This window comes from Dromaius novaehollandiae, chromosome 14 (genome assembly GCF_036370855.1).
Source record: "Dromaius novaehollandiae isolate bDroNov1 chromosome 14, bDroNov1.hap1, whole genome shotgun sequence".
NCBI classification, from domain to species: domain Eukaryota; kingdom Metazoa; phylum Chordata; class Aves; order Casuariiformes; family Dromaiidae; genus Dromaius; species Dromaius novaehollandiae.
Genome location: NC_088111.1, coordinates 17,254,632 through 17,282,248, shown reverse-complemented (window position 1 = coordinate 17,282,248; position 27,617 = coordinate 17,254,632). Strand labels below are relative to the sequence as shown.

Genomic DNA, 27,617 nt, shown 5'->3' with positions numbered 1-27,617 from the left:
GAACCAGCATTCTTTGTTTATTTTTACACCACCAAGTAGGCTGGTACTCATCATGCTGCAACACAGCTTGTTCTTTAAAATGAAAGGGAATGGTGGGTTCAAATGGCCAACTGGGCTTAACTGGGAAAGGATTATTTCATCCTGTCCACATTAATATTTATTAAGAATTCAATTTTCAGGCAGTTAATACTAACTGAGTTTATTCAAGTTTCAAAGAGTCTTCTGTAAATAATAAAAAAATAGAATCTTCAGTGTACAGCTTGATTTGATGCCAACTATGGCACAAAAATTACATATCCATTGCTTGAAGAGATAAAAATAGAGTGCATACAACATTTTAATATTCAGGCTCAGATAGGCTTTAAAAAAACTAATTTGCAGCACTAAAGTAGCATATTAAACGCTAGTTTTCTTCACAAGGAAGCAAACTTAAATATGTATTTTTGAATGTATTGTGCAAGAATGTATTCTAGCAAAAATGGCTGATTCCCAGCTGAGATGTTCTGTACCTTGGGTTGCTTGAAAAACTGGCTGAACGTGGCCCCAGCTCCCCAGTGGCAGCCTTCATCTCTGAGGAGGGAGGGGCAGTTTCTGCAGCAGCTGCTGCTCATTGCTGTGAAGACTGTGCTGTTTGCTGCGGACAGCCTGGAGGTGGTAAAGCATGCGATGACCATGCTGGGATGGGGCTGTGTCATGCTGGCCACACTGGGCTGCTGTGCTCTCCCATTCTCCAGATGGGGACAACACGGGTTCTGGTCCCTCAGTGGCAGGTCGGTCACACGGCTGAGCAGAGCACACAGGCTTCCAGAGAGAGAGAATGCAAGAATTAATTCTTTGAACTGGCACATGGTTTTTCATTTTGCTATAAGAACCCATCAAAGATGCAGGGCCTGTTTGTTAGTAATTCTAGGACTAGGAATGCAGTAAGAAAACACTCTTTCCCTGCAGTCAACACAGGCTAAGTGAAGAAAGTGCAGTGCAAGAAAGCCACAACACTGTGTGTCAGCCTTTGAGCCTGCTGCTGTGGACGGAATGAGGTATGTTGTGGCTTCATTGTGTGCTGCATGTTTCAACATTTTAAAACTATTTTATCAGTTTTTTAATGACAAAATCTTAGCTTATCAGGGAAGGGCAGCCAGTTGTAGACTGCAAAATCCTTAAACCAGCTTCCTTAAATCTTGTTTATGCTAGGACAACATGCAGGTTTTTTTGTCCACATCTTTAAAAATACTTATCCATTCTTCAGGTGAAAAGAGACCTTTCTGAAGTACTTATGGCTTACATTTATCAGCTGTCTTCCTCAAATATTGCAGGGAACCAGCCCATTTCCTTCCCTGCTGCAGCTGTAGACCTCTCATCCACATGTATGATGGGTAACACCAGGCTGTGTGTGTGTGGAAGCTGGCTGCATGGCACTGCACCCCTTGATGGCCCAACCAGAGCAGCTGAGAAGGGAGGGAAGCTAACCACATTGTGAGTGGGGCAGAGCAAGAAGCAAGGAAGTTGTCTGAGCTAATATCTTGCTGCTGCTTTTGCGTTTGTCAGCAGTTTTGTACTCTAGGTCTAAGTAGCCCCCATAGGCAATAGCAAGGGCAGACTAAATACCTTATGTTTCTTTCCAGCCATGACCTTAAAGGAGTGCCTGACTCTGGTCCTGAGCATCTTCTGCCTCACAGGCAGAGGTATGACTGGCTTCTCCGTTCATCTCCCTCAGGGGGTGGTAGAGGTAGTCCCCACTTCCATGTTGCCTCTCTGATCTTGCTTTGAGAAAAAGGCCTATGTTTCCCAGAGCACTAATTGCAAGAAGCAGAGTCAACATGATGGTTATGGCGATCCAGGTTCTTCTATCAGACAGAAAAAAAAAAAAAAAAAAAACCCTACATAAGTAACATCTCTCTATCTGCTTTCAGATGTTCCCAATGTGCAAACAATTTCTCAAGGTTTGTACTTCTGTCATCACAAGCTTGTGGTTCTGCTCTCAGGCACATGAGAACATGCTTTGAAAGGGTTCCGTTTGTTTCAAATGGATGTTTTTAGCTTTCCACTTCCCTAGCAAGTGAACGGCTGTGCCTGCAGAGAGATTGCAGCTTCGCCAGTTCTACAGCAGCTGTGCTCTGGAGCTATTGCAGGGTGCAAGATCCCAGTTACTTTCCTCAAGCACCCTGTCCCTTGCTGGATGTACAGTGCATCAGCTGAAGAGGAAAGGTGGCTCTTAGACGTCTAAGTGCAACAACTCTTGAGTGCTAGGCTCAGTGTGTGAACTCAGGCACTGATGGTGGCTTCAGCTTAGCCCTTGTCTTACAATTAGGCTTTTACCACTTTGCCTTCCATATCCTCCCCCTTCCCATCATACAATGAAATCAGAACACACATGCTGTGGTGTGAACAAGTGAGGGCAGGTTCTGTGTGTGTGTCAGATACTGGTCAGAGATGACCAGTATTACACACTTACTCTGACAGAGAGAATTTATCTTTGCTCCGGGAAGCCAGACATCGCCCAGCTGGAAAACAAGAGAGGGAAGAAGAAGGTGAGGGAGGTAAAATTTCACTGAAACAGAACAACCTTAGGTAAGGTGACAGCAACTCAAAGCAGATAACAAACAAAATATGATGCAGTAAAGCTCTTCCGATGATCTCTAAAAACAAAACAAATGAAAAAAAGAAAAAAAAAAAGCCAAGGTAATCAGTGGTACCTTTGTTTAACTGGTCCTGTATTGCCAATTCATAGGTGATGTTACAGCTGCCTGTCACTCGGTCACAGGGACACATGTGTTCACATGCACATAGTTTCTGGCAGTTTAGCCCATACCAGCCCATGGGGCATGCTAGGGAATTGATTAAAAACAAAAGTCAATCATTTTGTAAGTTCCATGTACTTTGAATCTACCTAAGCCATCACTCTGGACCTTCCCCTGTCCCCAACTCAACCAGTTTTATCAACTGCATCAGTGAAGTGCCAGAAATGACAGGCACATTTAGAGCTTTAGGAGGGGCTCAAACCTCACATAGATCTGAGGTATTCAGATTGCTTCTATCGCTACAGCAGTGTCTGGCCTTGTTGCATTTGGTGCATTTATCTCCCTGCCACACCTGAGCTATGGTGTTGCTGTTTGGCTCAGGCAAAAGGTAGGGGGCATCTGTGCATCAGCTAAGCCCTAGAGGGAAACAGGTACTCGGGTTTGGGCAAGAGCACCCAGCAGACTTGTCAGGCGTGCTTAGCAGTCAGATTTCCATTCGCCAAGCACCAGGTTCACTGCAGCCTGACGAAGGCATTCTGCCTCCCCACACAGCTTTCTCCTTCAGCCCTGGAAGTATGAAGCTGTAAGTTATCTGTTATCATTTCATTTGCTTCAAGGAGAAGGTTTTGTAACATCAGGGATTAAACTAGCTGGGTGTTGCTAGGCTGAGGACAAAGCATTGCTAAATTAACCATACACACACAGAATTTACACCCATGCTGTAATTAATTCATGCTGTCACCAGAGCAGGCTGTTCAGTCAGATTCACACGAGCCTGAAATAATTCAAAAAAGCTGGAGTGGCTACGCAGATAAAAACATTACTGCTTCTATTACTTCTAGCACTTGTAAAGCTGGAGTTCAAAGAGCACAAACCAAAATGGCCCTCTGGAGCCTTTCACATCACTGACTTAGACCACCTTAAGCCTGGGCTATAGGTGCAGACTGGAGTGACACTGTCAGGTTCAAGCTATTCAAGTTCTTTGGGTTGCAAGCTTTGGGAAAGCAACTTGTCTCTTTTGGACAGAGACCCAAAATTTTCCAATAATGAAGAAAAATTCTCCTCTCTGCTGTTTATTTTTTTAATCTGATTTGGGTAGGACAGGCAAGGCCTTAAGAGGTAAAAATCAGCAGGTTATGCTACAGCTGCAAAGCCTAGGCCTGAGCCTGTTAGGCAGACCTCATGCTTCCTTTGCCTAAGCGAGGTGCCTCAAACATGACACAAAAGCCTCCTCTCGGCCCTGACTGTTGTACGGAGCTGCCCTTACCTTGCTCACAGCTGGTGCCGTAGTACCCAGCCGGGCAGGAGCAGGCACCATGCACGGGGTCACACAGGGCACCATTCTGGCACAGGCACTTTTGGGTGCAAGCATCCCCATAGAAACCACTAGCACAAGCTGCAAGAGACAAGCACAGATCTCATCAGGGCCCTTGTACAGTTGCTATGCACAAACGCAAGCAGTCTTGCCCCACGCTAACACCCAATGAGTGTTTGCTGCCACAGGGTGTTGAGTGGCTGCTCAGAGAAAAGCAGCAGCCTGTGCCTTGAATGAGCAGCAACGCCTCACCTGGGGACCACAATTCCATGCAGCAGAAAAGGGGCAATTTGCAAAGGCTTAAATTAAAGTGCTTAGCACCAAGACAATTGTGAGACTCTTAGGGTGCAATTAAACTCTCTCTGAGGGGAAGGAAAAAAAAAAAAAAAAAAAGGGCAGCCTTTCCCTGTGCAGCCTTTCCCCTCACTGCTCCCTCGTGGGAGATTAGGGGCACTTTCCCACCACTGCAGGCAGCTGTCCCCCAGAAAGTGGTTCAGACTATCCTCTTGGCAGCTTTGAAGAATCAGAGTAGAGTGGAAGTCAGCATTACCTTCACTGCAGTTGCTGCCAGTCCAGCCAGCATCACACAGGCATCCAGCTGTGCAAATACACACAAACAGATATTAGCAAGAGAGAAAGGCTTAGAGACAGCAGTAACTTAAAATTAGAAGCTTCCTGGGGTGCCCTCTTCTCTTGAGATCAGGCTGCTTCTGCCAGAGAGCCCATAGAAGAGGAATCCTGAACTCACAAACAGGTTGGATGCAAACACCCACCCGTTATAGCAGCAAAACACACCAGTTTCTGTGATGCTTCCTGCTGACTGGGGTTCAAGACATTAACTGTGATTCAACTATTGGCAACACCTGCATCCCACCGAGCTCTACCTAGTCATGTCACTGGTGCAAACTTGGTTGTGAGTTGAATCAGGGAGTTAGCAAAGAAACACAAAAACATGATTAAGCAGGGACACAAAGAGCAGAAGCTGGGGATAGTATATCACAGCAGCCCCTGGATGCAAGACAAGTTTACAGAACAGCAATCATATACTTGTAAAAATCATGAGGCAGTGAAGCAGGATAGCTGAACATGGAAGAGAAGGAGCAGTAAAGGCAGGGGTAGAACTCAGCTGCTTTATTTATCACACAGCATAACACTTTGCCCTTCTTATCAGCAGATTTACAAAGAAAACGAGGCACATGACCCCAGGGGCAGAAAGGGAAACTGAGGCATAAAGTCTGAAGTGAAGTCCTGTTACAGGTCTAGATTCCAGATCTGAGCCCCAACCTGGCACTGCTGCCATCTCCTAAAGGCACCACGTTCTGACAATCTCCACTGCTGCCTCCGATGGCAGAGCAAAGCGGGGGGCATAGCTCCATACACCCAGCAGGCAAGACCAGGATTGAGGCAAACAGCCCCAGCTGGCCTGCAGAGTCAGGAGCCGGGTTGGCTGGAGCATCACCACCTGCAGCTCTAAAAGGCTGGCCACCCCCCACCCCCCTCCCCCACATGCTGTTCCCTGCAGTGGAGGAAGCAGCTGCAGCTGGGGCTAATCCCTGTGAGGGAGAAGCAGCAGCTACAATCTTTCAAACCAGGGTGGGTAAAGGACTTCCTGGACACAAGCTGCTGCTTCTGTGCATTGAGAAACACCGTGATGCCCCAGGGAGCAAGCTGAGGGTGGCAACTGCTGCTCATGTGTAACAACATGCTTGACTGCTCTGCTAAGGTAAGCAATATACTCCCAGGTATGTAGCCCCCAGGTCCATGCTTCCCTTAGTGCTATGCACAAGGGTCTCCTCGTCAGAGGCCTTCTCTGCACACCAAAGTGACTTACAGTCAGTGCAGACGCCATGCAGGCTGCAGTTGGAAGGGCCGCAGTCCAAGATGTCACAGGCAGGGCCTCTCCAGAAGTCCCCAGTACAGTTGCACCTCCCTTGCACGCAGACCCCGTGACCACTGCAGTCTGCAGGCTCGCAGGCTGGCTCATGAATACACATAATCGTTGAGATGCTTCGAGGGCAACGCCACATGTTGTCAAAGGAGCTGGGGACACAAGATGGGTACCACAAGGAGTGTTAGCACTTTGCTGTTCCTGGCCCTATGTGAAACCAGTTAATATAATCCACAAACTTTCACCCAAATTCAAATTGGCAAATAAGAAAATTAGAACACTGACTCAAATCTAGCTTTATGTTTACATTTTTCCATCTGTAACAAAATGTTGAGTCCTATTGGACAGGAGTCATTTCAGACACAAAATTACAGAAAGCAACATGAAAGCAAAATCTCTGTTAAAGCAGGGCCTGCTACTGTCCTCCCCTAACTGTGGCATTTAATGCACCTTCACTCAACTACCCTTTGCTTTGATGTAAGTGACTTCATTAAGATAATAGTAACATTTGGCCTTCAACTGTCAGATTAGAAACTGAACTTTAAATCACTCTTTGTTTACCGGCAGAAACAACTAAAAACCTAAATTTCAAGTAAAGTATTCTTTAGCTCTCCTGACTGTGGCATGAGTGAGAAAAGGATAGCTGGGCTAGCCAGGGAAGGGTCTGCAAGTCAGTGTTTCTCTTCCATGAATAAACTGTTGACAGGTCTCAGCCAAGTCCTGCGACTATGCAACTGAATCTCCCAGTCTAAGAGCTGCTTTGATATCTGATTCCCACATCAGGCCACTCAGTTATGCCACACAGCTTTGCTGCATGTCTGAAAACAGCTGAGCTTAATACCAGATTACTAAGTGAAAAAACAGGTAGTCACTAAGTCACTATAAAGTTTAGAGCCATTCACTCTGAAAACCGGTCACTTGCTTGTATGTTGCATACTCCTAGCAATGACCACTGACTCCCTGGGGACCAGAGGGGTGGGACTGAGCTCTGCACACTAACAGGAGCTGCATAGTTACTTTTTCAGCCCTGGGCATGTGCAGCCAGCACCTACCAGTGCTCTGATGGGTAGCTTGCAAGGGTCCCATTTAAGACAAGTGTTGCAGAGCCTCCACCATCCAGGTTGATAGCATTGATGATTCCTTGCTGCTTCAAAAAGTCAGCCATTTCCCAGAGGTTAAGCCTGCAAAAGCAAATAGTTGTTGACTGTACAGACTTGCATTCATGCTTTTTGACTTCAGGGAAACTGCTGTATTAGAAGCTTGGTCCCCCTCCTCAATGGAAGGGGAGAAGTCTTCCCATCCCAGGCAGGCCAACCCACCCTCTGGAGGACCCTCTGGAGGCTGCCTAGGCTTCTCTGGCACCATAAACTGTCAAGCAGTGCCTTCAATTTATCTTTTATGTTCTAAAGCAGAGATTCCCTGAGCTCATTACTGGCAGCAGCAGCACAGTCCCTTCAATTCCAGTGACAGAATTTAAAGACTGGTCTTGTACCCCCAAGGCCTTACCTCAGCTCTGGCCTTACCCTCTGGATTCTGTCTGTCCATCCACATGAACCAACACCAGATGCCCCTCGCTGTCATGTCCGACAGCAGTCCTGGCTGATATCACATTGATGAACTTGTCAAAGGTTCCTACGTATAAGAGGAAATAATTTGCACACTAGCTGGGTGAGAGAACTGGCTGATTAGACACATCTGCCTGTAAAACAGCTCCCAGCAAGAGGCTCAGCTAAACTGAAGCACAATGAGAACAGAGCCCAGCTTCCTCTTGCCCATCCAAGCCCATCTAGGAATAAGATTTCCAGAAGCGCTCTTGTTAAGATTTTGGCTGGCACAGGGAGAAAGGAAGAGGATTCAGAAGCCTTCAGCTCTAAACCCTTGCAAGAGGTATCTGCTTTTGAGTTTCCCTGGGCAAGCACGAACACCGGTCAAGCTAAGACCTTTTACAGCTGTTAGCAAATTCTGTTCAATGATGCTGAACAGGCAAGTGCTGCCTGGTCTTGCAGGTAACCCACTGCTTGTACCGCACTTGCCACTGACTCAGGGTAATGAAGTAGCATGGAAGAAATCTGGACCTGTTAAGTGAGCAGCAAGCACTGCAACTAGACAACATAGCTTCTAAAGCTGCCCCTGCCTGCCAACAGCCTTACCACAAGGGGAATCTATACCCAGACTGAAGCTGGGCTTTGCAATATTTACCTGTGGTTTGAGTTTCATCACACTCAGCCATTCGACTCTGATTGATGTACACTTCCCTATCTCTCAAGAGCCAAACTACCCCGCTCACAAGCTGCACAAAAGGGTTCACTTGATCCAAGACATCTTCCTCAGACAGGTAACTAGGGAAAGAGAGAGTAGGAGGGGTTACTCACAGCCACGGCAATGTCATGTTAAAGCCTCTTCTGCTGCCAACAGACTCTAGAAGTGGGGAGAAGGGGAAAAGACAGCTGAATGAATGCTAGCAACATCCAAAAATATAGGCCAAGCAGTGCAGAACATCGCTTCAGCAGTCAGACTGGACTCTGCTCCCAGCAAGTCTGTACAAAACCACTGTTAATGACTGTCCCAGACCACTGTGCATGAAACAGCTCCTGCCAGTGATGCTGCCGGTGGACCTGAGCCAGGATACTAAGGGCAAAAAGCACTTGGCAAAACATGAGGGCAGAGCTGTTGCCAAACACACAAGGACCTGTGTAAGCAGCTTCAACATCTTGCTGTTAGTTGGCTTCAATTCTTCAAAATAGTGACACCAAACAGCTTTTGAAAGGGTTTTCAGTAACAGCATCCAGACGCCCCACAGCTTCCCTGAGGGGAAGACAATGCCAGATGCTGCTCCCCTCTGTCCGGCAAAGAGTTATCCTCTACTCTTCCCTTTTCCCTCTTTTACTGTTAGACAGTAATGAAGGACTGTTGAGCTACCATCTCCATGACAAGGGTCGTATGTCACTGTGGAATGTTTCTCTAGGGATATTCTTATCTCAGGAATTAGGCTGCTGAGCAACATCTGCCTCATTATAACCAGATGCTAAGTGATGTTTGCAACAGACAGAAGAGGACAGCGGCAAAGGTTGGGGCTGAACAGCTGTGCTTCCACTGTGAGCTCTGCAAATGTATTTTTTTTTTGTGGTTTTAACTGGTTGCTCTATATGCACTGCACATCTTGTGGGATCAGAAGCTCAGCTTCTAGTTTTTTACTTTACGTGAGTGCAGCTGAACAAATCACACCACTTTGTACAAAAGCATAATTGAAAATACATGAATGGAAAACATGCAAAAAGAAATCCCTGCAAACATCAGATGCGAACACAAAGACAAAATGAGCACAGCTGAAAATTGATCAAATGGCACAACAGTTTGAGCATGGACTAATTTGATTGGCAGCTTTTAAATCTTTCAACTATTTATTCCCAATCTAGGTGGCAGAGGCAGTGTCTTTCCTAAGCTTTGGGTAACAATGTGCCCTAGTACGCTGTTGTGCTGATCATTACGTAGAGCGAAAGACTCAAGCGTGCACTACTTCCTCAGCCATCTTGACAATTTCAGTTGCCTACATCAAAACTATTTTTGTTGTCATGTTTCAAAAGCCACAATGACCTGGAGCCAGCTCCATTAACAGGGGACATCCTGCAATAGCAGGAGGGAGTCAGGGAAGAGCTGGGATTAAAGACTCAGCAGTGACCTTGTGCTTGCTGTTGGTCCCTGATGCAAAAGCCTCCTCACTAAGGTGGAAATGTCACCAGCTCTGCCAGTAGTCCCTCTACCAAGTAAGTTAAAGCAGTGGTGCTTAAGCCTGCACTCTACAGTCAGTTTGGCTCTACAGGGATGTTTCCCTGTGCCCTGCTGAGGTCTGCAGGCAGGTGGGAACAGACTCACAGAAGCAGGAAGAATGCAGCTAATGGGAGCAGCCAACAGACACAGCAGTTTGTGCAGCTGTTTCCCAGCCCTGCTTCTAAATCTGGGAGCAACTTATGCGAGCATCAGAGGACTTCTGGGAACCCTTCTAGGAACTTCAGGGAAAGGACAGCTAAAGGAAACTTTTATTTCTAGCAAGCTCAAACAGTCTCAAATGAGCTGTGTCAGCTAATCCCGATCAAAGGGTGCTCTGAGCTTTTGTCTCCAGCTGCCTCCTAATTAAGGAAGTGTCAAGCATCCTTTCAGCTGGTGCTAGGGAGAGGCCTATATAACTGCCAGACCCAGAGCACAGCTCCCAGAAGCAGCTGACACATGCTGCAGCTTGTGCAGCAGGGAGCCAGAAACTCTGCTGAGGCCAGTCTGGGTCTGTGTGGTCAGTGGTGGTGACACATTACAGGGTGCAGTCTCCAACACTGATAGAGCAACTATCCCTGGCACACCAGAGGCTTCAACTCAGACCAGACTCCAGAGGGAGGATGTAGTTCTTCAGTCCTCAGGCTGCAGAAATACCTGGTGTGCCTCTCGCTAACGCTAGGACCAAGAGAAACGGTGTCCTTGTGTGTGTTGGTTAAGGAGCTCTTTTTCCAGATAGGGAGCTACAGGAAGAGGTCAGTGGACTGTACAGTAGCAGGGATGATGAGAAAGATTAAAAGATCTTCTCTGATACCCTCCAGAAACAAGAGCCTGAACCTCAAGCTGCCCAGGAGGAGCAGCGAGAATCTCCGTTCACTCCAGTGACAAATGGAAGCTCCGGTGCTGATGAAGGCTGCAAGATTGAGAGTTCTGGCACCAGGAGAGCAGCTCTTCCTCCACCTGAAGATCTGCCCCTAGAGTAAGTTCAGTGCCCTGGAAGCCTCCAAGGGGCTGGAAGCTCTGTCAAAGGAAGCATCTGCACCAGCTGAGCCTGAACCATGCAGCAGCACCAGAGGAAGTGGTGAGTGATTGTGGAGACTCCCTGCTGCGAGGGACACAGGCCCCCCATATGCTACCTGTGCAGGCAGGTTTGCTGCTTGCTGGAGCTCAGACTGAGGATGTTGTAGAGACACTGCTGAGGCTTTTCCAGCCCTCAGGCTGTTACCCCCTGCTGCTTCTCCATGTGAATACCAACCATACTGCCAGGGGAGACCTGCAGCATATCAACAGTAGTCACATGACTCGGGGGGCTATAGGCAAGGGCATGGCGGGCCAGGTAGATTTTTCCTCAGTCCTGATGGTGAGGGGGAAGCGCTTGAGGAGTAGCGGATGGATCCTGTGGGTCAATACCTGATTGTGCAGCTGGTGTTGACAACAGAAAATTGGCTTTTGCAACCATGGGACCCTTCCTGAGGGCTGATGGGGAGAGATGGCATCCATTTGATTAAGTGAGGCAAAAGTATCTTTGAAAACAGGCTGGCCAACTTGGTGAGGGCAGCTCTAAACTTGGAATGACAGGGTAGGGGGATGATGGCCCACAGTCAAGCATGGAAGTGGTAGACCGGGTTGGCAAGCAAAGGCTGCAGGGTAATGTTGACAAGAGACCTTGAAATCTGCCTGCTTTCCCCTGCCCCCTCCAAAAAAGAAAGTGGGCAGAAGGGGGGCTGCCTCAAGCATATGTAGCAAACAAGGAAGTGCTGAGAGAACTTACGGGGGAAGCTCTCACTGGGAAATCAGCGTGAGTAGGTGCCTATCTGAAGTGCCTGTACAGTAACACACAGCATGGGTAGCCAACAGCCTGAATTAAAGGTCTGTGTGCAGTTGCAGGGCTACGACCTCACTGGGATCATGTAGATGTGGTGGGATAGCTCATACGACGGGGCTGCTGCAATGGATGGATACAGGCTCTTTGGGAAGGATAGAGGCTGCCCTTTACATGGAGAAGTAGTTGGGAATCCATGGAGTTCTGCTTTGGGACAGATAAGCCAGTGGAGACCTTGCAGGTTAGGAACAGAGGGCAGACCAATGCGGGCTGGTGGGTATCTGCCAGAGACCACCTGATCAGGAAGTAGTAGATCAAGCCTTCTCCAAACAACTGGAAGAAGCTTCACGCTCACAGGCCCTGGTACTCAAGGGGGATTTTAACCACTCTGATATCTGCTAGAAGGGCAACACAGTGGGGCACAAGCAATTCAGGAGATGTCTGGATTTCTACTTTAAAATAAAAATAAAAAAAAAAAATTTACTGTGGGGGTGGTCAAACATTGGAACAGGTTGTACAGAGAGGTTGTGGAGCCTCCATCCTTGGAGATGCTCAAAACCTGACTGGACAAGGGCCTGAGCACCCTGCTCCAGTTGGCCCTGAGCTCTGGAGCAGGGACTCTGAGCAGGAAGGGTGGACTGCAGACATCCAGAGGTTCCTTCCAACCTTGGTGATTCTGTGCTGTAGCCAGAGCAGCTGTTTAGTCCCTTCTCTGCTTCTTTTCTCTGTGGGGCAGGACAGACACCTCTCCCCCTTCAACCACAATCAAGCATAGCTGCAGCATGGTGGGGAAGGAGAACCAGGAGCCTAAGTATCTAGAGAGGATCAGAGTAATTTATCTAGCTTATTTTCATCCCAGGAAAGAAAGCCAAAAGGCAGAGAAATACCTCAATGGGTTTCAGGTAGGACATCTCTAATTTAAAAGATTAAGCCATCCTGGTGCTCTAACCAGGAGAGGCCATGGAGGCAGTGCTTCCTGCCTTAGAGATTCCTACTAGTCTTCAGAGAGGGAGAAGAGCACTCTCAAAACGCTACCCACGTTCTTACCCGAACACCATGGTGCCATCCTTCCGGATGCCGAACTGAGCGTTTTGCAGGCCTCTGGCATTTCTCACCAGCCTTCCATCACTCACAACGTTCCCAAGACACTCCCCCGTTCCCATGTCAAAGTACCCGCCATTTTGGGCCACCAGACACTTCCCAAGCTGTGCGGTCTCTTCCACGGGGACTCTGCGGTGAGCTTGGCAGCCTCCTGTGCCACCGGGCTCTAACACAGAGACAGTTCTCAGGGGGTTTCTCACAAAAGTGAAGTGGCCGTAGACCACTTTGCGATTCTCACCCGCAGCGGGGACGTAAGAAACAAACGTTCGTGTAGTAGCCACGGGAACATCTGTCCTCTCGTCGCCGGGCCAGGACTCGTACGTCATGTTGCCGTGCTTGATGGGCTGACAGTCTCTGACGTACCTGTGGTGGTGCCGCGGGCCGTGGCGGGAGGGGAAGTACGGCCGTAACAAATCGTCGTTCAAGGGATCCCTGGAAGGAGAAGAGCGGGTGACTTAGTGCCAGCTCTCACGCAGCAGCGCGGCGCACCAGGCCGTGCCCGCCCAGGGCCGCGCCGCCCGGCAGGCACCGTCCCCAGGCCGCGGGGCCGCCCGGCGCCGGCGGCTTCTCGGCGCGGAAGCTCGGACGTGGCCAAGGCACCTGGCGGGCGGCGGCGGCCTCCGCGCCGTCCTCCCCCGCCCGCGCGCAGCCCGGGGGAGCCGCTCCCCGCGGCGCCCCTGCCCCTGCCTCTGCCTCTGCCCCTGCCCGGGGCGCGGCCGCCCCGCCTGGGCTCGCCGCACTCACCCGGCGCCGCGCGCCGCCTGCAGCCAGCCCAGCGCCGCCAGGGCGGCGGCCACCACCGCCCGCGGAGCCGCCGCCCGCCGCCGCCCGGCCGCGCCCCCCGCCGCCACCGCCGCCGCGCACGCCGCCATCTTGGCGGGCGCTCACGTGGCGCGCGGCCGCGGCGCAGCGCGCCCTCTGCCGCCCGGTGCCGTTACAGCCGTTACCTGCGGCGGTTACAGCCGTTACCCGCGGCCGGCGGCTCGGGGCGGGGGGAGGGATAGCTCGGGCCGCGTCCCGCCTTGGTTCGTTCCCTCAGGACAGGCGGTGGCGGCCCCGCAGGGGCAGGACGCGCCCGGTGGCGCCGGCAGGGGCCCCAGCAGGGGCAGGAGGGATGCGGCGCCGGGCGGCCCCGGGGCAGGGTGCCCGCGGGCGCCTCTGGGCCCACGCAGGACCCTCTTTTACCACCGGCCTCCAGGGTTGGGGACTGCTTTCCAAAGCGATGCCAGGGCCCTCTGCGGAGCTCGTTTCAGTGCTTCACCGCTCTGCACTGTGCCTGTCGCTGAGGGAAATGCCGCCAGCATGTCATTACGTTGGAAATAAAATGTCCTGAATTTTTTATGCTGTAAATGAAATGGATCTCTCAGGAGTGCCGTCTGCTCCCTGGCTCACGCGGCCGACAATAAAATCCCGGCCCTGTTGCCCCTGCAGGCCGGCTGCTGCCACAGATTTCTGACATCTGTGAATGCGGAGGGACGCTCGCCGGTGCCAGCCCGGCCGCAGATGCTCCTGTGCTCTCCGGATGAGGGATGTGATTAACCTATTTCTTTTCATTCCCTGCATACAAATCAGTTGCTTAAAATAGAGACGTTTCATATTTTGATTGAAAAAAACCAAGCATACTGCTGAGCTGCATTGCCTCTGTTTTCTTTGAGCTGCTAAGTGACTGGGTTTGGGAGGGGTGGTTAAAGGAGGAAGCACTGTGAAGTCCCCATTCTTACTGTAAAACGGTTCATTACATTTGCCTGAGGTGAGGTATGTTTATGTGTGTTTAGTCTGTTCAGGCTGTCTGATGTTGATGATGAGTTCAGTTAGTGGTTTCCTTATTTTGGGGTATTTGGTCCTGTACACAATGTTGCACAAGGACAGGTATCACATGTGTGAATGGGGGAAGCTGGGGTTGCAGAGCCAGGTGCCCGAGGTCATAGTATAAGTGGCAGAAGCCAGTGTTTCCTTGGCCAGTGCTACGTGGCTAATGCCCCAGCTCTCCCAGTATATGTGTACCTGGAACAGGTAAGTGTGCTGCTCAGGTACTGGTTGGTGGAAAACTACACTTTTATTTTAGAAGTAGACCAGACAACTTCTTTAGCACAAACCAGTCCATGAAACAATCTTAGCAAATGGATTATCATGCCTGTGCTTTCATTTACACTCACAGAATGGACGGCTGCATGTGCCCTGCTTGTGTTTCAGGCTGGAAACAGAGCTGCCCAGGTGAAACTCCATGGTGGCCTAGCAGTGTGGCTTTAATGGTCTAAACTCAGCTCCACATGAGGTAGCAAGCAGAGTGCTCTGGGGGTTCATTCATGACCGTGCATTTTCTCATGCTCAACCACACGTCGTCTCTGGACACAAATACCCTAAACCTTTCACAGGGAACATCCTGTAGTAAGTGCTTCATAAGAAAGCTTCAAACCAAAAACCAAACTCACCCAGTCTTTTGCTTAGCTTATAAGAGGGGCTATTGTCACAATGTAAAGTGTAAAAGCCACAGGCCAAAAGCTGCCTTTGGAAATCCACAGGGAACAGAAACCTCATACAAACTAGAATGAAAGCAAGTAGTTTGTCTGTGAGAACTTTTGAGACTCTCATAAGCCAGATATATTGGCTCTTCTCTTTCTGATTCACCAGTCTCCCTTCTTCCTCTTCTACAGCCACATATGTAAAACTGGATGGAAGACTACAATTTATTTCTGTAGGATATACCTCTACCTGTCTGAAAATATGTCTAACCAACACAAATCTGCCAGGAGAAACTGTCTTTGGGTAGTCAGTTAAGAACTGCTCCTGTGTCACTTCTTTTTACCTTCATACTTGCCTTAGGGATTTCTTATTGGGTCAGGGTGGGGAGAAAATGAATTAAGCTGATAAAAAACAGTTAGTGAGATTAAAAGGCAGAAACTGAAAGAAAAGTACAGAGTCTGGACTGGTAGAAGATACTATGGGTGGAGAAAGGGGCATTTTTAGAAGGGTCACCCCAATTTCCCTTCAAGAAGGAAGGCTGAGGTTGCAAAAATTGGTGAAGAAAATTCAGTACTATGGTTTTGTCCACTGCTAGCTGTAGTCTTAATATAAAGTGGAGAATGGCTGATTTTGGATCTGGTTAGGCAGCCATACAGATCACATGCCACATGTACTAAGCAGAATAAAATGAATCTCATATTTTGCAGCTTGGTGGTCTAGAGGGGAACATTTGGCTTGAGGCTGGGAGTCCTACCTTTGAAAGACTACAGTCTTTTCATGTTCACTGCACTGAGCAAGGCACAGAAGATTCTCCGCAGTATTAAGACAGGCTGTGGGCTCTGTGCTAGGCTACCTTCAATAGCATTTCAGACTACCTAGAACTGCTTCCAAGTGGAGCTTATTCTGTGATTGTCTCTTTTCAGCACCCCTGTAGCAGAGCATCTGGGACTGTTCTTTAGAATCTGAACAAACAGGAGAACAAATACAAGAAGTAAATTACTTGCTGTTAAAAAATGGCGGTAATTTATTACACTAAAATACAGCAGAGCCTCAGTAGTCTGCACCCTTTGAAATCATATTGTTTTTATGACTACTGCTAGTCTGTACCCCTGCACTGCAGGTGTGGTTGGTGCAAATACCTGTTATTGAGCTACTCCATTTTGAGTTTTTTCAGTGCAACTTAAAAAAACATAAAACAATTTTGAAAAGGCTTGTACTACAAATATTCTTACGTGGCAGTAAGAATAGCCAAGGTGGCAGCAGGCTTTTGTGTGGTTAACTTGAGACTTGTGATTTCTAGAATAGTGAAGTTCCACTAATCAGAAGGATTTAGGCTTCCATGTCTCTACGTACTGCACCCACAGCAATTTGTCAAGGGGAGGAATACTGAGGTGGATGCTAAGTGCCTACACTCCCAACAGCCTTGTATTGATCTAGGAATTAGTATGCAGTGTCTGTCTGTCAGGGAGAACATGTTTCATAATGCTCACAGGAACAGACATGACTCAAAAGCTTGTAGCAGCTTGTTTTTTTAAAAGCTCTGCAGTGTAACCCAGTGACTAGCACAGCGGCTAACTGGTCATTCTGCTTTGGCAAACACCCTGAGACATTAACATGGATGACAAAGGAATTAAAAGGAGAACCGGTCTTTCCAGAAGTAGAGTATCTCCAAGTGACTTGGAAGAGAAATCTGCTAACTCAGTGCTGCTCCTGAAAGCAAGTATTGCTGGGATGCACACAAACTGACTATCTAAGCCAAACAGCCTTAGGGAACTGGTGCTGGGGCTAGACTTTGACCCGCTAAGTTTCAGTAGACAGTTTCCAGAAAAAAAAAAAATGCAAAACGCATTTCCAAACTTCCTGAAATGGCACAGGAAGTAAAGGGGGGAAGAGCATTCCAAAAATTTTAATTGTTATTCAACAAATATGAAGAATTTTACATGCAGAAATCAGTTCGCTCACAAAATGCATCTCTTGTAAATCCATTCATTGCTCTATTCCTATTTTCAGAACTTCAGATATAAGTGATGACTATACCATATTTATCTTTCTGAAGCCAAGTGCTCTGAAGACTAGATAGGCCAAAAGAACTAATAGACACTGCAACTTTACATATATAAACTCACATCACTATTTCTATAAAGCTAATAAAAATTTAAGTAATTTTGAGTAATTTAATAACCTGACAGAAAATACAAATATATGGAATTAGCAGTGTTATGCCTCCAGGAAACAATCAGTCATTGATGCCATCACAGGACATCATATTTGCACTCTATTCAAGGAAGTAAATATGAAAAGCAATTTCCCTTTTGCATTAAGTGAATATACTACCATAAGCAAGTAGCTGTCAGATACTAGGTGAGAATGAAACAAGAGATCCCAAAAGCACAGATCTCCTACAAGTTTGCATAGATGTGTCTGACAATGCCAGGGGTTATGTGTAAGGGTAGCTTAGGGATCAGGGCCAGCTGTCTTCCCTTGAAAAGACTTGGGTCTTTGTTTCTCTAATTAGAAAAAGATTCATTCCAAAACGGATCTTTGAGCAAACATTCAAGGCTTTACTATCATGTTGAGCCAATATGCCCACACATCTAATTAGTTGCATGGTATAAGAGGTTTTATTGCTACTACAAATTTGGTGGTAAGCAATATGGAGAATTGAATTATAGTGGAAGCTGAATATCTAACATTTGTTTTTGTAATATTGGTAAAAGAAAGAAAAATTTTGCAAAATAACCGGAGTACCACGATGGCAACATTCAGATTGGGTGGCCATCAGGGTCGGTGGAAGAGCATCCTTTATTCATGTCTATCTGTAGCGAAGAAATACCATTTGTTCTTTGTACTCTGTGACACATTTTATTTCATTCATGGTCAATGCAACTAACAGAGCTTCGACCTCGTGAAAAAAAGGCTCTAACTTAATGATTTTCACCCTAGGGTTCATCAATTATTTCCATAGGGTGTTGGCAAGGCAATAATGTAAATGTTTGTGTCAGGAGGCATCTGTTTGCTCTTGACATCTGCATTTCCACCAGAAAATAGGTATCAGCAAACTCAAAATAGTTGGAAATTGCTTGTTATGTGTATATAGTAGCACCCAGTGGAATGCAGGTGTTGAAGGTATTTATTACCTGGCAGGATGAAGGCTTGAGACAGCAAATTGAGAGATATCACAGAAATGACCAAGATATTAATCCAGTTCCAATAAAGTTGAAGATCTCTTTGGAAATAGTGGAATTTGAGCTAGAGAAAAATGTATGTGGTCAGTGGTAATAGGGCTGCGCTGAAACAATCTCTGACCCTCTGGGATACTCTGAAACTTGTTAGTAAAAACAGCATTGAGCAGGACTATCCAGTATTGCTATAATTAAAAACTGGCTCCCAATGTGAGGCTGCTCCTTGTGTTACAAGAGAAGATTGTGCTTTAAAGTCATTTCACTCTGGAGTGAGCACTGGTATTATTCAAGGGCCAGTTAATCACCTCTGTGTGGAAGTGGCATTCCCAGTTGACAGGCTGTAATGCACCATCCTTGTCAGCAGTAATAGTACAGGAACCCCCCAAGCGCTCCTACTGCAACAGCCGTGTTATGAGAGGAGCATCCATCTGTGGAGAAAGTCACTGAATGTCATTACGTGGCTTGCATAGGTGATGATCTGTATTCCTGATTTTAAATCCGTATGCATTTTTAAGGCTACAATAGTGTTTAGTTAGGGAGATCAAATGGTAAAACTGAATTGGGAGTCAGAACTCCAACTAGATTTTACGCTCAGCTTTGCCCCAAGATTTGTGTGACCTTGGGCTCATCATTTGACCTTGAATAAAATACTCTCTGTGCTCTACTTTACCCAGCTATTGAGATAAGATTCTTCTACCTAACAGGAACATTGCAAGTCTATAGAAATGTTTTGAAAGTACTTTGAGAGCCACTGAAGAAAAACATCTACCCTTCATATAATGAAAAACTTTTTATTTCTTTATATGAATCAGTCTATCACAGTAAGAATAGCTTCAGTTGCTATCCCTCAATGCAAGACTTCTGCATTTCCAAAGATCAGAAACATGGACAGCCAGATAGATCAATATGGGAGTTCCCATATGAGCTGAAGATAAAAGAATTTTAGGATTTCTGAGTTTCCCTAGTGCTAGGCATCCTGCTTAAGAACTCAGATAGGAAGACATCTGACTCATTTCATGGATGATAATGAATATTAGTTCTCCAACTACTTTAAACAGGCTGCTTTGGATAATGTAGGCAGCGTTTGTTCAAGTGTTTTATTCTACAAATGCTGTATTCATTGTCTTTCAGAAGCACTTTCTTTTTTGTAAGGCTATATTGATACATGGTAAGATGATAATATGGTCAAACTGATAAATGTGAAATTTAGCCAATTTTTACATTAACAAGTTAAATGCAAATGGACCTGGTGCTTGTAAATACTTGTTGGTCAGGACCCTGAGTGTACCAATAGGCCTTAATTTCTCTGACTGGCTTCACCTGGCACCTCCACCCCCCCTCCTCCCCCTTATCACACCCAGCCCATGCATCTCATTTAAGCTCAGGCCTGGGTCTTCAGTTCTTGCTTGAGCTATGTTGTAGGTATCCCTGTTTCTAGTCTAGCTCTGGAATTGTTGTTTGGATCTCCTGGATTGACCTTGGATTTGTTGCCTTGCTTTGTTTGATGATCACTGGAACTGTTGGTAGGACCCATTCCTGTCACCACCCTGCTCTGCTCTCCTGGCTCAGGTTGCTATGGGATGGTGCCTTGTTGGTGAGCTCATTACCTGGGCTGTGCTGCTCCCTCGGTCACCCTTGGCTTGCCTTCCCTTAGGAAACAACTGGCCCTTGCTGCTCCATGGCATTGTTATTCAGAATATTTTTTCCAATCCCATTTCAGCCTGATTTTGCTGATTTGTTCAGTGCAGGCACAGATCTGAGTTCTCATTCTGCACTCATGCTGTAAGATTTCCCTCTAAACTTTGAAGTTACTATTACCTAATAGAAAGATTCCTGCCTGATAAAAATCTTGGAGACTATTTCAGGATCATGCAAGCATTTGTGACACCTTCTATTTCTGCAAACCTTCCTACAGAGAAAAGAAAACCACTTATATGTAAGAAAAAGAAGTTAGAATTACCTTGGTAACAATGGGTTTGACTTATACTACTGATAAGTTTGTGCAGCAATTGTTCAGCGCTAATCGGAACAAAGCTTTGCAAAAATCCCTCTCCTTTAAATACTTCCACTATTTTTACCTGCAAACAACTTCTCCCTTCTCTTAATTCTCCTTAGCAGATGCTTTTGGTCTGCTCCTCCAGAGGTGTCTTCAAAATTTTTACCTGAAAAAGAAGAAATAATGGAAACTGATTACTCCTCAGTGCAGAGGGCTCTTTCCTTCACAATGAGGAAAACTCTTGCTAATGCCTCTGTTTCCAAAGTTTGTGTTCTTGAAGCAGATTAGGTGACCTTACGTCACAGCTGACAAGACAGACTTCAACTGAGGAAGCATATTACAAATGAGCTAGGGTTCTGGGAATCTATATAACTGGGTACATTCTTAGCACTGAAGCTGGTGTAGCATTTGTGAAAGGTTTGGGATGTAAAAAACACTAATGATTGTTCTTTTTCCAGTGGAGATACGGAGGACATCTTTTGAATCTATATTTTCAATAAGACCCAACAGAAGGGCTGTAACATAGCCCTTTGATTTGCAGTCTAAATCTTACATGTTTGGATCACACCACCTCACTCCTGTAGGGTAAGGCTTACTCACTAGGTTTTCCAAAGCATCCTTCCTTAGGCTTCTGCCAGGTGAGAATGGCCTCCAGCCATCTGAGTTTGTAGAAGTCAGAGAAACCAGACATGCCACAGAACATAACTGGAGGAGGAAAAAAAGAAGGGGGAGGGGGGGCAGAAAACCACAGCTTTTTTTGTCATGTTTGCTTCCTTATATATTTGATCCCCAGTAAGAAAGATGCTCATAAACCTTAACCAAAGGAATCAATATTATAAAATAGATTGCCAGGATTAGATGACATACTTTGCATTTGGGCAAATAAATTCCAGGCTTGAAAATGTTGGCCCTTATGGTATAGCTAATGCATATAATGGAATTACAAGCTTTATTTTATACAGTTTGCTTAAGTTGAGACAAAGCTTCAGATTGTAAAATTCAGGTATTTGAAGCTTTAAATGCTGTATAATTTGCTACTGTAACATAGCAAATCTTTTCTATATCTTTTGTTTGATGATTCACTCCCCCTGAAGTGAAAGGTTTACTTTTATTATTTAACAATAATATCTGCCATATTGTTGATTGACTGGGCATAGGTTACATACTATTTTCCATGAAGAGATCTCGAGAATAGAACTTGAATCCATTGCTTTCAATTGCCAGGTTTATTTTCATCATGCTAGCACAGAAAATATTCTTGTAATACTGGGCCCTCAGGAACAGATGATCTGAGCATCCTTTCTAGATAAAGAAGAGAATTGAAATATTGCATTGCATTTTATTAGACACCCCCTGCCCCAATCTGGAGTAGGGAAGACCAGATCTGCAAGCTGTTATTTACAATTGAAAATCCTGTTTTGATTCAAGTCTTCTGTGATTATCTGATCTAGTAACATTATCTTTAGCAGGAAGCATTTTCATGGACCATAGGCTCTGCACAAATATAACTTTCCTTTTTAACATGCCTGGGGGGAATTGAGAAGAACATCAATATATGATCCCTATACCGGAAGCAGGGACCATCATCAATTTGAAGACTGTAACAGTATATGAAATAGGATTTTCAACCAGCTTGTTTGTGTGTTTATACATGGAGTTTTTCCAACAAAGATATGTTGCCTGGTGCCTAAGCACTAGTTAGGTACAAGTATCATAGAATTGGTTACTGGAAATGTGTCACACAACTAATGTGCGTGTTATCCTTTGCAACTGGAAAGTCTGTTGTATAGTCTTCATGATAAAGCACCTAAATAAAGTACTGGAGTCAATCAAGAAAGAAAGGAGTGGCCTAATAAAATCAAGGTGGGAAGATAGGGGAAAACATGGCCAATAAAACTGCAAATGTACTCCTAGGTATCTTAGGGTATTTGTAAATGGAATCAGAACCAGAGGTCCTTTGCTTTGTCTATACCTGGCTTGGATACAGTATTCAGAGAAACCTGCCTTATGCCAGAGGTTAGACCTGTTTTCCCCTTCCTGCCCTTTTTCTCAGTTTCTCTTTAATTCTTTCTCCTCCATCTTCCTTTTGATGCAGCCCCCCTTGCTCTTTTCTTCTATTCCAGACTGTTTTCTGTCGGGAAAGATAATTTCAAAGTTTTTGGTTGTCTTCTTTGACAGACAGTTGGCAGAATCATAACTCTTCTTGTCACAATTTAAGTATTTTCTTGATATATTTTAATTCACTGAAAAGATCAATGGATCAGTAGTTACCTCTTAGACAAAGTGCAACAAGCTAGTTACTACATAATCTATTCTCCTCTCTCCCCCATGTTTATTCCCAGACATACCACTGATGCAGGCTCCCCCCTCCCCGCATTCACCCAGTCCTAACAGGATTCCAGGTCCAGCTCCACCAAGAGTTTCTTTTTTCCCTCTTGCAATCTCCTGTATCTTTCAGGTGAACTCTTCTAGAAAGACTCTTCCTCCCTTTCCTCTATTCATGTCTACCATTTTGTTTACATTAGCATTAAAAGATATTGGCTTGCTTCAATGCAGAACTAAATGATTGTACTGCCACTTCTGCCTTTTTTCTTTATTTACCTGCTTTCCTCTAGAAATGGAGTTTGAATTTTCTGTTTGCTTTCTATAATTAGATAAATATCTCTGGTGAGGCTTTGCTCTTCCTCTTTGTTAATTCTACCTTCCTATTGCACAATCCACCATGTCATACTGCTTTGTTTCTCTATGCATGATGTTGGCTGCCAAGATTAATCAATCTTGTGTAATAAAACTTGTCACTTACCATATCAGCAAATAGGAAGTAAAAAAGCTGATGGGACAGGGAGTAATCTGAGCAACCAGGCTTTGTCATTATGTTCCTACAGGTGCTTGTGACAATGCAGGACTTGCCACTTTCTTTCCTGTATAAGAACAGCAATACAGAGTTCAAGAGTTTGATATGAATGGCTCAATAAGACATGTTCTGCTTCCTATACATGTGCAGAAGGCTGTAAATCTCATTCCCTGCTTGTCAGTGTAAATGCTAGCAGAAGGTAGAAATGCCTCATAAAACAGTGGCAGTAAGAAAATATCTTTTTAAGACATACCATGTTCCCAGCAAATAAGTCAAGCATGAGTCACTCATTTCTTCTGTAAGACACTTGGTACTACCAAAGGCAGTGTAGGCCAGCAAGGGATCAGTCTGGTTCCACAACCGAGGAAAGACCCAAAAGTGTGGTCCTAAAACTGGTTCAAATTCTGAAAGCAAATCAAAGAAGTCACATAATTAGTGCTTTGGTAGAGGGAGTTGCCAGGTCCTGCCTGATTTCTTAAGTGTCTGCCTGTACCCAAGGGTACTCCTGTATGTGTATGCATGTAGCTATTCTGCAGAAACATCCTTTTAAAAGTCTGTTTGAGGTAAAGCCAACTTGTGGACATACCATAGTGAGGTACTTTCTTTCTGCCCAAAGCAACAGAAGCAAAATGAACCCTATTAAAATAATGGTAGTGCCACAGAATGACAGGTGTGTAATTTAGAAAAAAACTATACCAGAAAAAAAATCTTTATTTTTCAAGATATATCAATTAAGTGCATCACTGCTACTTCACTGTCAAGCCACCAGGGCTTCTTTTCTAAGCCCTTTTCTAAGCATTTCCAAGATGTATACCAAATATTGCCTTCACTTTAAGTATATTGTTTCTTTTCATTAGCATCTTTTTTTCACAGAGTCATTGCATAAAGGAAAGAACAGTGCAATACAAATAGCTCAAACTTGAGCAAGAATTATTTTTCTTCACCACTATTAGTACGACTTACTTTTACCTTTGAAATATTTGGGGTCATTCTGTGCTAGAAAATGTGCTGCTTTTTCAATCAGAGAAGATAGCTTCCTCAGCAAGCTTTCAATTCGGGCATGCTGAGCAAGCGATTCATGCGCTGAGGACCATTTTTCTAGAGTTCCTCTCAAATAACCTGCAGAAAGAAAGAAAAAAATATTTTTGCATATGAGCATAAACTCCCAACCCATCCCCATTTTTTTAATTGTAAAATACAGAGTTTTGCAGCTTTCTGTAGTGACTGCCATTCCCCCCACACACACACTTTTTTTTTTTGAGGTTTAACCTGGAGAATGTTAAGCAATCCAATGTACTATTGTACTAATCTAAGGAGCATCTCCTGTTGCTTGATTAGCAGGTACCTTACTGCCAAGCACAATGCTACTGTAACTAGAAGCCAAACTATTTCTTTATGTAATATGAAGAAAGAAGGGAGAAACTATAGATGTGCAATATGGTTAAGGTGATTCTGTAAGGCAGCATGTTATGATGTTGCAGAGGAAATCAAGTACTTCTCTATTCCTCCTTTTTTTCTTCTTTCATACATGTTAAGTCTTGGGAAAACAGATGTTTGTTCTGTAAATACAGGCTTTTGGACAGATGAGCTGCCTGGAAGCTTGCTCTCTGCTTCATGCTCTTGATGTGGAGTCCATTCTTTTTTCTCACAAACCATGAATTAGCGATTCCAGGAAAGAAAATGGTTGTGTACACACTGTTTGAATCACCTCAACTCCAGGAGAAACCGTTCTCTTACTTTGGAGATATCACAGTCCATATCACTGGTTTCACCTCCACTGAAAGACTGATCTGTAAAATTCCAGACATCATCTCCTGGAAGAAAAAACTAATGCTTCATGTGGGAAAAATAATATTATGAACTCTCAACATCATATGTGTTTATTTAGCCTTCCATGGTTACATAACTTCAAAAAATATACAAAAGGTGACCTTTGAAATAGTCACACACATGCACAAGTGACTTTGAAAGCAATTTTCATGACTCTGGGACTAGACTGATGATTTTTGAGCACTTGAAACTAGGTATACTAGGAAAAGAGGATGCCAACTTGTCTTATACAGGTGCTTCAATATTTGGCTGAAGAAATGATATTGCTGTCTCAGATTTCTTTGCAGAAATCCGAGAAGAAAGGCAATTAAGGAGATAGTTGAGACAGATCTCCGCTTTTCACTACTTCCACATTATTTACCAAGCTGACTTCACCTCTACAAGAGAAAAAGTATGCTATGTTTCAACGTCTGCTAATCCAGCAAGGCTCAGTCAGCTAGATAGCATCCATACAGGAAAAAAAGAAGATTTATCAAATGCTAAAAAATTCTCTATGTAGACCAAGGGATCACTCATGCTTCCTTTATAGCCAGGGACTTATTAATCAGATGCAAGATGGTAGATAACCACTGTTCTTGTTATATGTTTGCATACTGTCCTTTGTGCTCCTGTGAACCTGATTTTAGGCTGTTCATAGTGAGTTGGAAATGCTCACAGTGCATTCTGTTAGTCCTTTAATTTCTGTATAAAAAGACAAATGCTATGGCTGGCTGGCTGTGAATCTGCTTGCGCTCCAAGCTTGTTTCACTGATGTTACTTTACTGCTTTTATTGTCTTCATACAAACTACACTGCTTTCTAAAAAAGAATTTCTCACCCAATGATCAGATCCTGGCCCCTTACAGAGGGGACTGGAATGCATCCACACAGACAAGGCAGCCACGTAGTCAGGCCACCTCCTACTCGAGAGCTCCTCGAGCACACTGGAAGGAGCGTGGATGGGCTCAGAGAGTGCTTTTCTGTCCCCACTGCACCCACAATTTGGGTGAGGAAGGTACTGAAGATGGGAGATGGGGCAATGCCGTTGAATTCGCATCCCAGCCTCAGCAATGGCCCCTTGGGAGATGGCAGCGTTGCTGCTGAGTGTAGTATGGAGCATGCATAAGTTGACCGTAACTTGCATTAGCTCCCAAAATTGTGTGTGCAAAGGCAACTTGTATCAATTATTAGTTTGGGTTCTACAGGGGGATATAATATCCAGCATTATCAAATAGATCAGAGTTTGAAATATTCTTCTTACAGCTCATTTCATTCTTCCTAACCCAGAGATTAACCCAAGTGATGCCTGTTAAGAGCAAGAAAAATCAAGGTTTCTTCTAAGACATATATTTGATATAAAGAACAGCTGGATCACTGCTGCTGTCGTCACATTTAAGGAGCTGACTCTTCAAAATATTAAAAAAAAAGAATTTAGAAATCTTACAAGATACATCATGTTACTAGCAATCAGGTCTACTTATATAAAAAGCAAATTTAAAGGTGAGAAAGTTGATAGCAGCTTAGTCTGACATTTTTAGAAGCAACCAAGTCACAGTACCTTGCAAAATATGAAATCCCAACACCGCATCTAAATTGATGTCCTGATACTGACTCTCCATGAAGACAGTCGCTTTCTCGAGTGCCAGAATGACGGAGCTCCTCGCATCAGGCTCGCTCTCCAACAAGCTGGGCTCGGACAGAGAGAGCAGCAGCAAGAGCAGAGCGTAGGACATGGCCACTTTGTTCAGAGATGTTTGTGCAAGCTGTAAATGTCAGCTGCTCCCTGCAGCTCCTGTTCTGGGTGACTGGATGCCTCCCCTTCCCAGGGTAACCACAGGTATGCCGCGGTCTCGCAGAAAGCCTGGATGCTGTCTTCAGTGCTAGGCAAATGTCTCATTCCTTTTAATGTCAGCCAAAGCGCTTGGCCATTCGGTTCACCAGGTCAAATCCAGTCCTCCATCCTTAGCTTGGATAAAACTGTTGTCAACGGCAGTCAGTAGGGAGGAACCCTCGTGCTCACAGGCGGAGACAAGGAGAGGTAACAGCCTGTCAGTCCGCACCTGGGGAACGCAGAGCTGGGAGTGCAGGTGAGGAGGTGCTGAGAAATCATTCCCATGCAGCCAGGAGGGGGTGGTGTCAAGGCATGAGTGCCTATGAGCAGGTGAGTAAAATACTCTGGGGCATTGGGGAAGATAGACCCGCTCTTCACAGCTCGTCCCCCTCCGTTCCCTGGGGCTGAGCGTCCGGCCTGCTGCAGCCGTTTCTGCCCCAGCATGAGGTGGGCTTTGGAGCGGTCCCGGAGAGTGGGGAAGGCTTGGCCAGCGTCGTCGGGAAAAGGGAGAGTTGTAGGCGTGGAAATGAAAGGCTGAGGAGGACGGGCTTCGCTGTATGCTACGGGGTGTAGAGCGTTCACCCAGGGAATTTGTTCATCCTGTATCTAGGCTTAACACCGCCTGGCTAGTGAGATCTAAGGGAAACACAGTACTAAGACTGCGTAGCTCTGCAATGTATTACCTATGCTAAAAGACACATTTCAACTCCCTGTGGTTGGCAGATCTCTAATCAAAAGCTATTTTTAAACCAGTTTCCAAGGAGGAATCGTTTCAGAGAGCCTGTGAGAAGGCGCTGGCGGGCTGCTGCCCTGGAGCAGGCGGCAGTGGCGGCGAGAGGAGCCGGCTGCGCTGG

At 45.6% G+C, this 27,617-nt stretch overlaps 2 protein-coding genes across 3 annotated transcripts; both read right to left on the bottom strand.

Moving 5' to 3' along the window:
* Positions 1–183: 183 nt before the first annotated feature.
* On the bottom strand, positions 184–13,544 carry NAGPA (N-acetylglucosamine-1-phosphodiester alpha-N-acetylglucosaminidase). 2 transcript variants are annotated; one of them, XM_064520456.1, is made up of 12 exons: positions 13,374–13,544; positions 12,576–13,061; positions 8,141–8,280; positions 7,465–7,573; positions 6,994–7,122; positions 5,885–6,093; positions 4,604–4,651; positions 4,006–4,134; positions 2,694–2,825; positions 2,453–2,501; positions 1,606–1,841; positions 184–801 (listed from the first exon to the last, which is right to left on the bottom strand). In XM_064520456.1, exons 1-11 carry the CDS (start codon positions 13,499–13,501, stop codon positions 1,631–1,633), a joined length of 1,770 nt encoding a protein of 589 aa, XP_064376526.1. In that variant the 5' UTR covers positions 13,502–13,544; the 3' UTR covers positions 184–801; positions 1,606–1,630. The 2 variants fall into 2 exon arrangements, with proteins under 2 accessions (XP_064376526.1, XP_064376525.1); XM_064520455.1 differs by having other exon boundaries at positions 1,606–1,844; positions 13,374–13,543.
* A 3,438-nt stretch (positions 13,545–16,982) lies between these two features.
* C14H16orf89 (chromosome 14 C16orf89 homolog) lies at positions 16,983–27,476 on the bottom strand. The gene is made up of 8 exons (XM_026096408.2): positions 26,491–27,476; positions 24,094–24,243; positions 23,378–23,528; positions 23,074–23,191; positions 21,437–21,572; positions 20,871–20,975; positions 20,353–20,436; positions 16,983–18,702 (listed from the first exon to the last, which is right to left on the bottom strand). The coding sequence occupies exons 1-8, from the start codon at positions 26,663–26,665 to the stop codon at positions 18,632–18,634; spliced, it is 990 nt and encodes a 329-aa protein (XP_025952193.2). The 5' UTR covers positions 26,666–27,476; the 3' UTR covers positions 16,983–18,631.
* Between the last annotated feature and the right edge of the window lie 141 nt (positions 27,477–27,617).

Coding starts and splice junctions, on each gene's coding strand:
- NAGPA (XM_064520455.1), bottom strand. CDS start 13,501: ATGGCGGCGTGCGCGGCGGCGGTGGCGGCGGGGGGCGCGGCCGGGCGG. Junction 4,135..4,603: donor TGGCAGCAACTGCAGTGAAG/GTAATGCTGACT, acceptor TGTCTCTTGCAG/CTTGTGCTAGTGGTTTCTAT. Junction 2,502..2,693: donor ACAGGACCAGTTAAACAAAG/GTACCACTGATT, acceptor CTTGTTTTCCAG/CTGGGCGATGTCTGGCTTCC.
- C14H16orf89 (XM_026096408.2), bottom strand. CDS start 26,665: ATGTCCTACGCTCTGCTCTTGCTGCTGCTCTCTCTGTCCGAGCCCAGC. Junction 24,244..26,490: donor GGGATTTCATATTTTGCAAG/GTACTGTGACTT, acceptor TTCTTTCTGCAG/GTTATTTGAGAGGAACTCTA. Junction 23,192..23,377: donor ACTTATTTGCTGGGAACATG/GTATGTCTTAAA, acceptor GTTCTTATACAG/GAAAGAAAGTGGCAAGTCCT.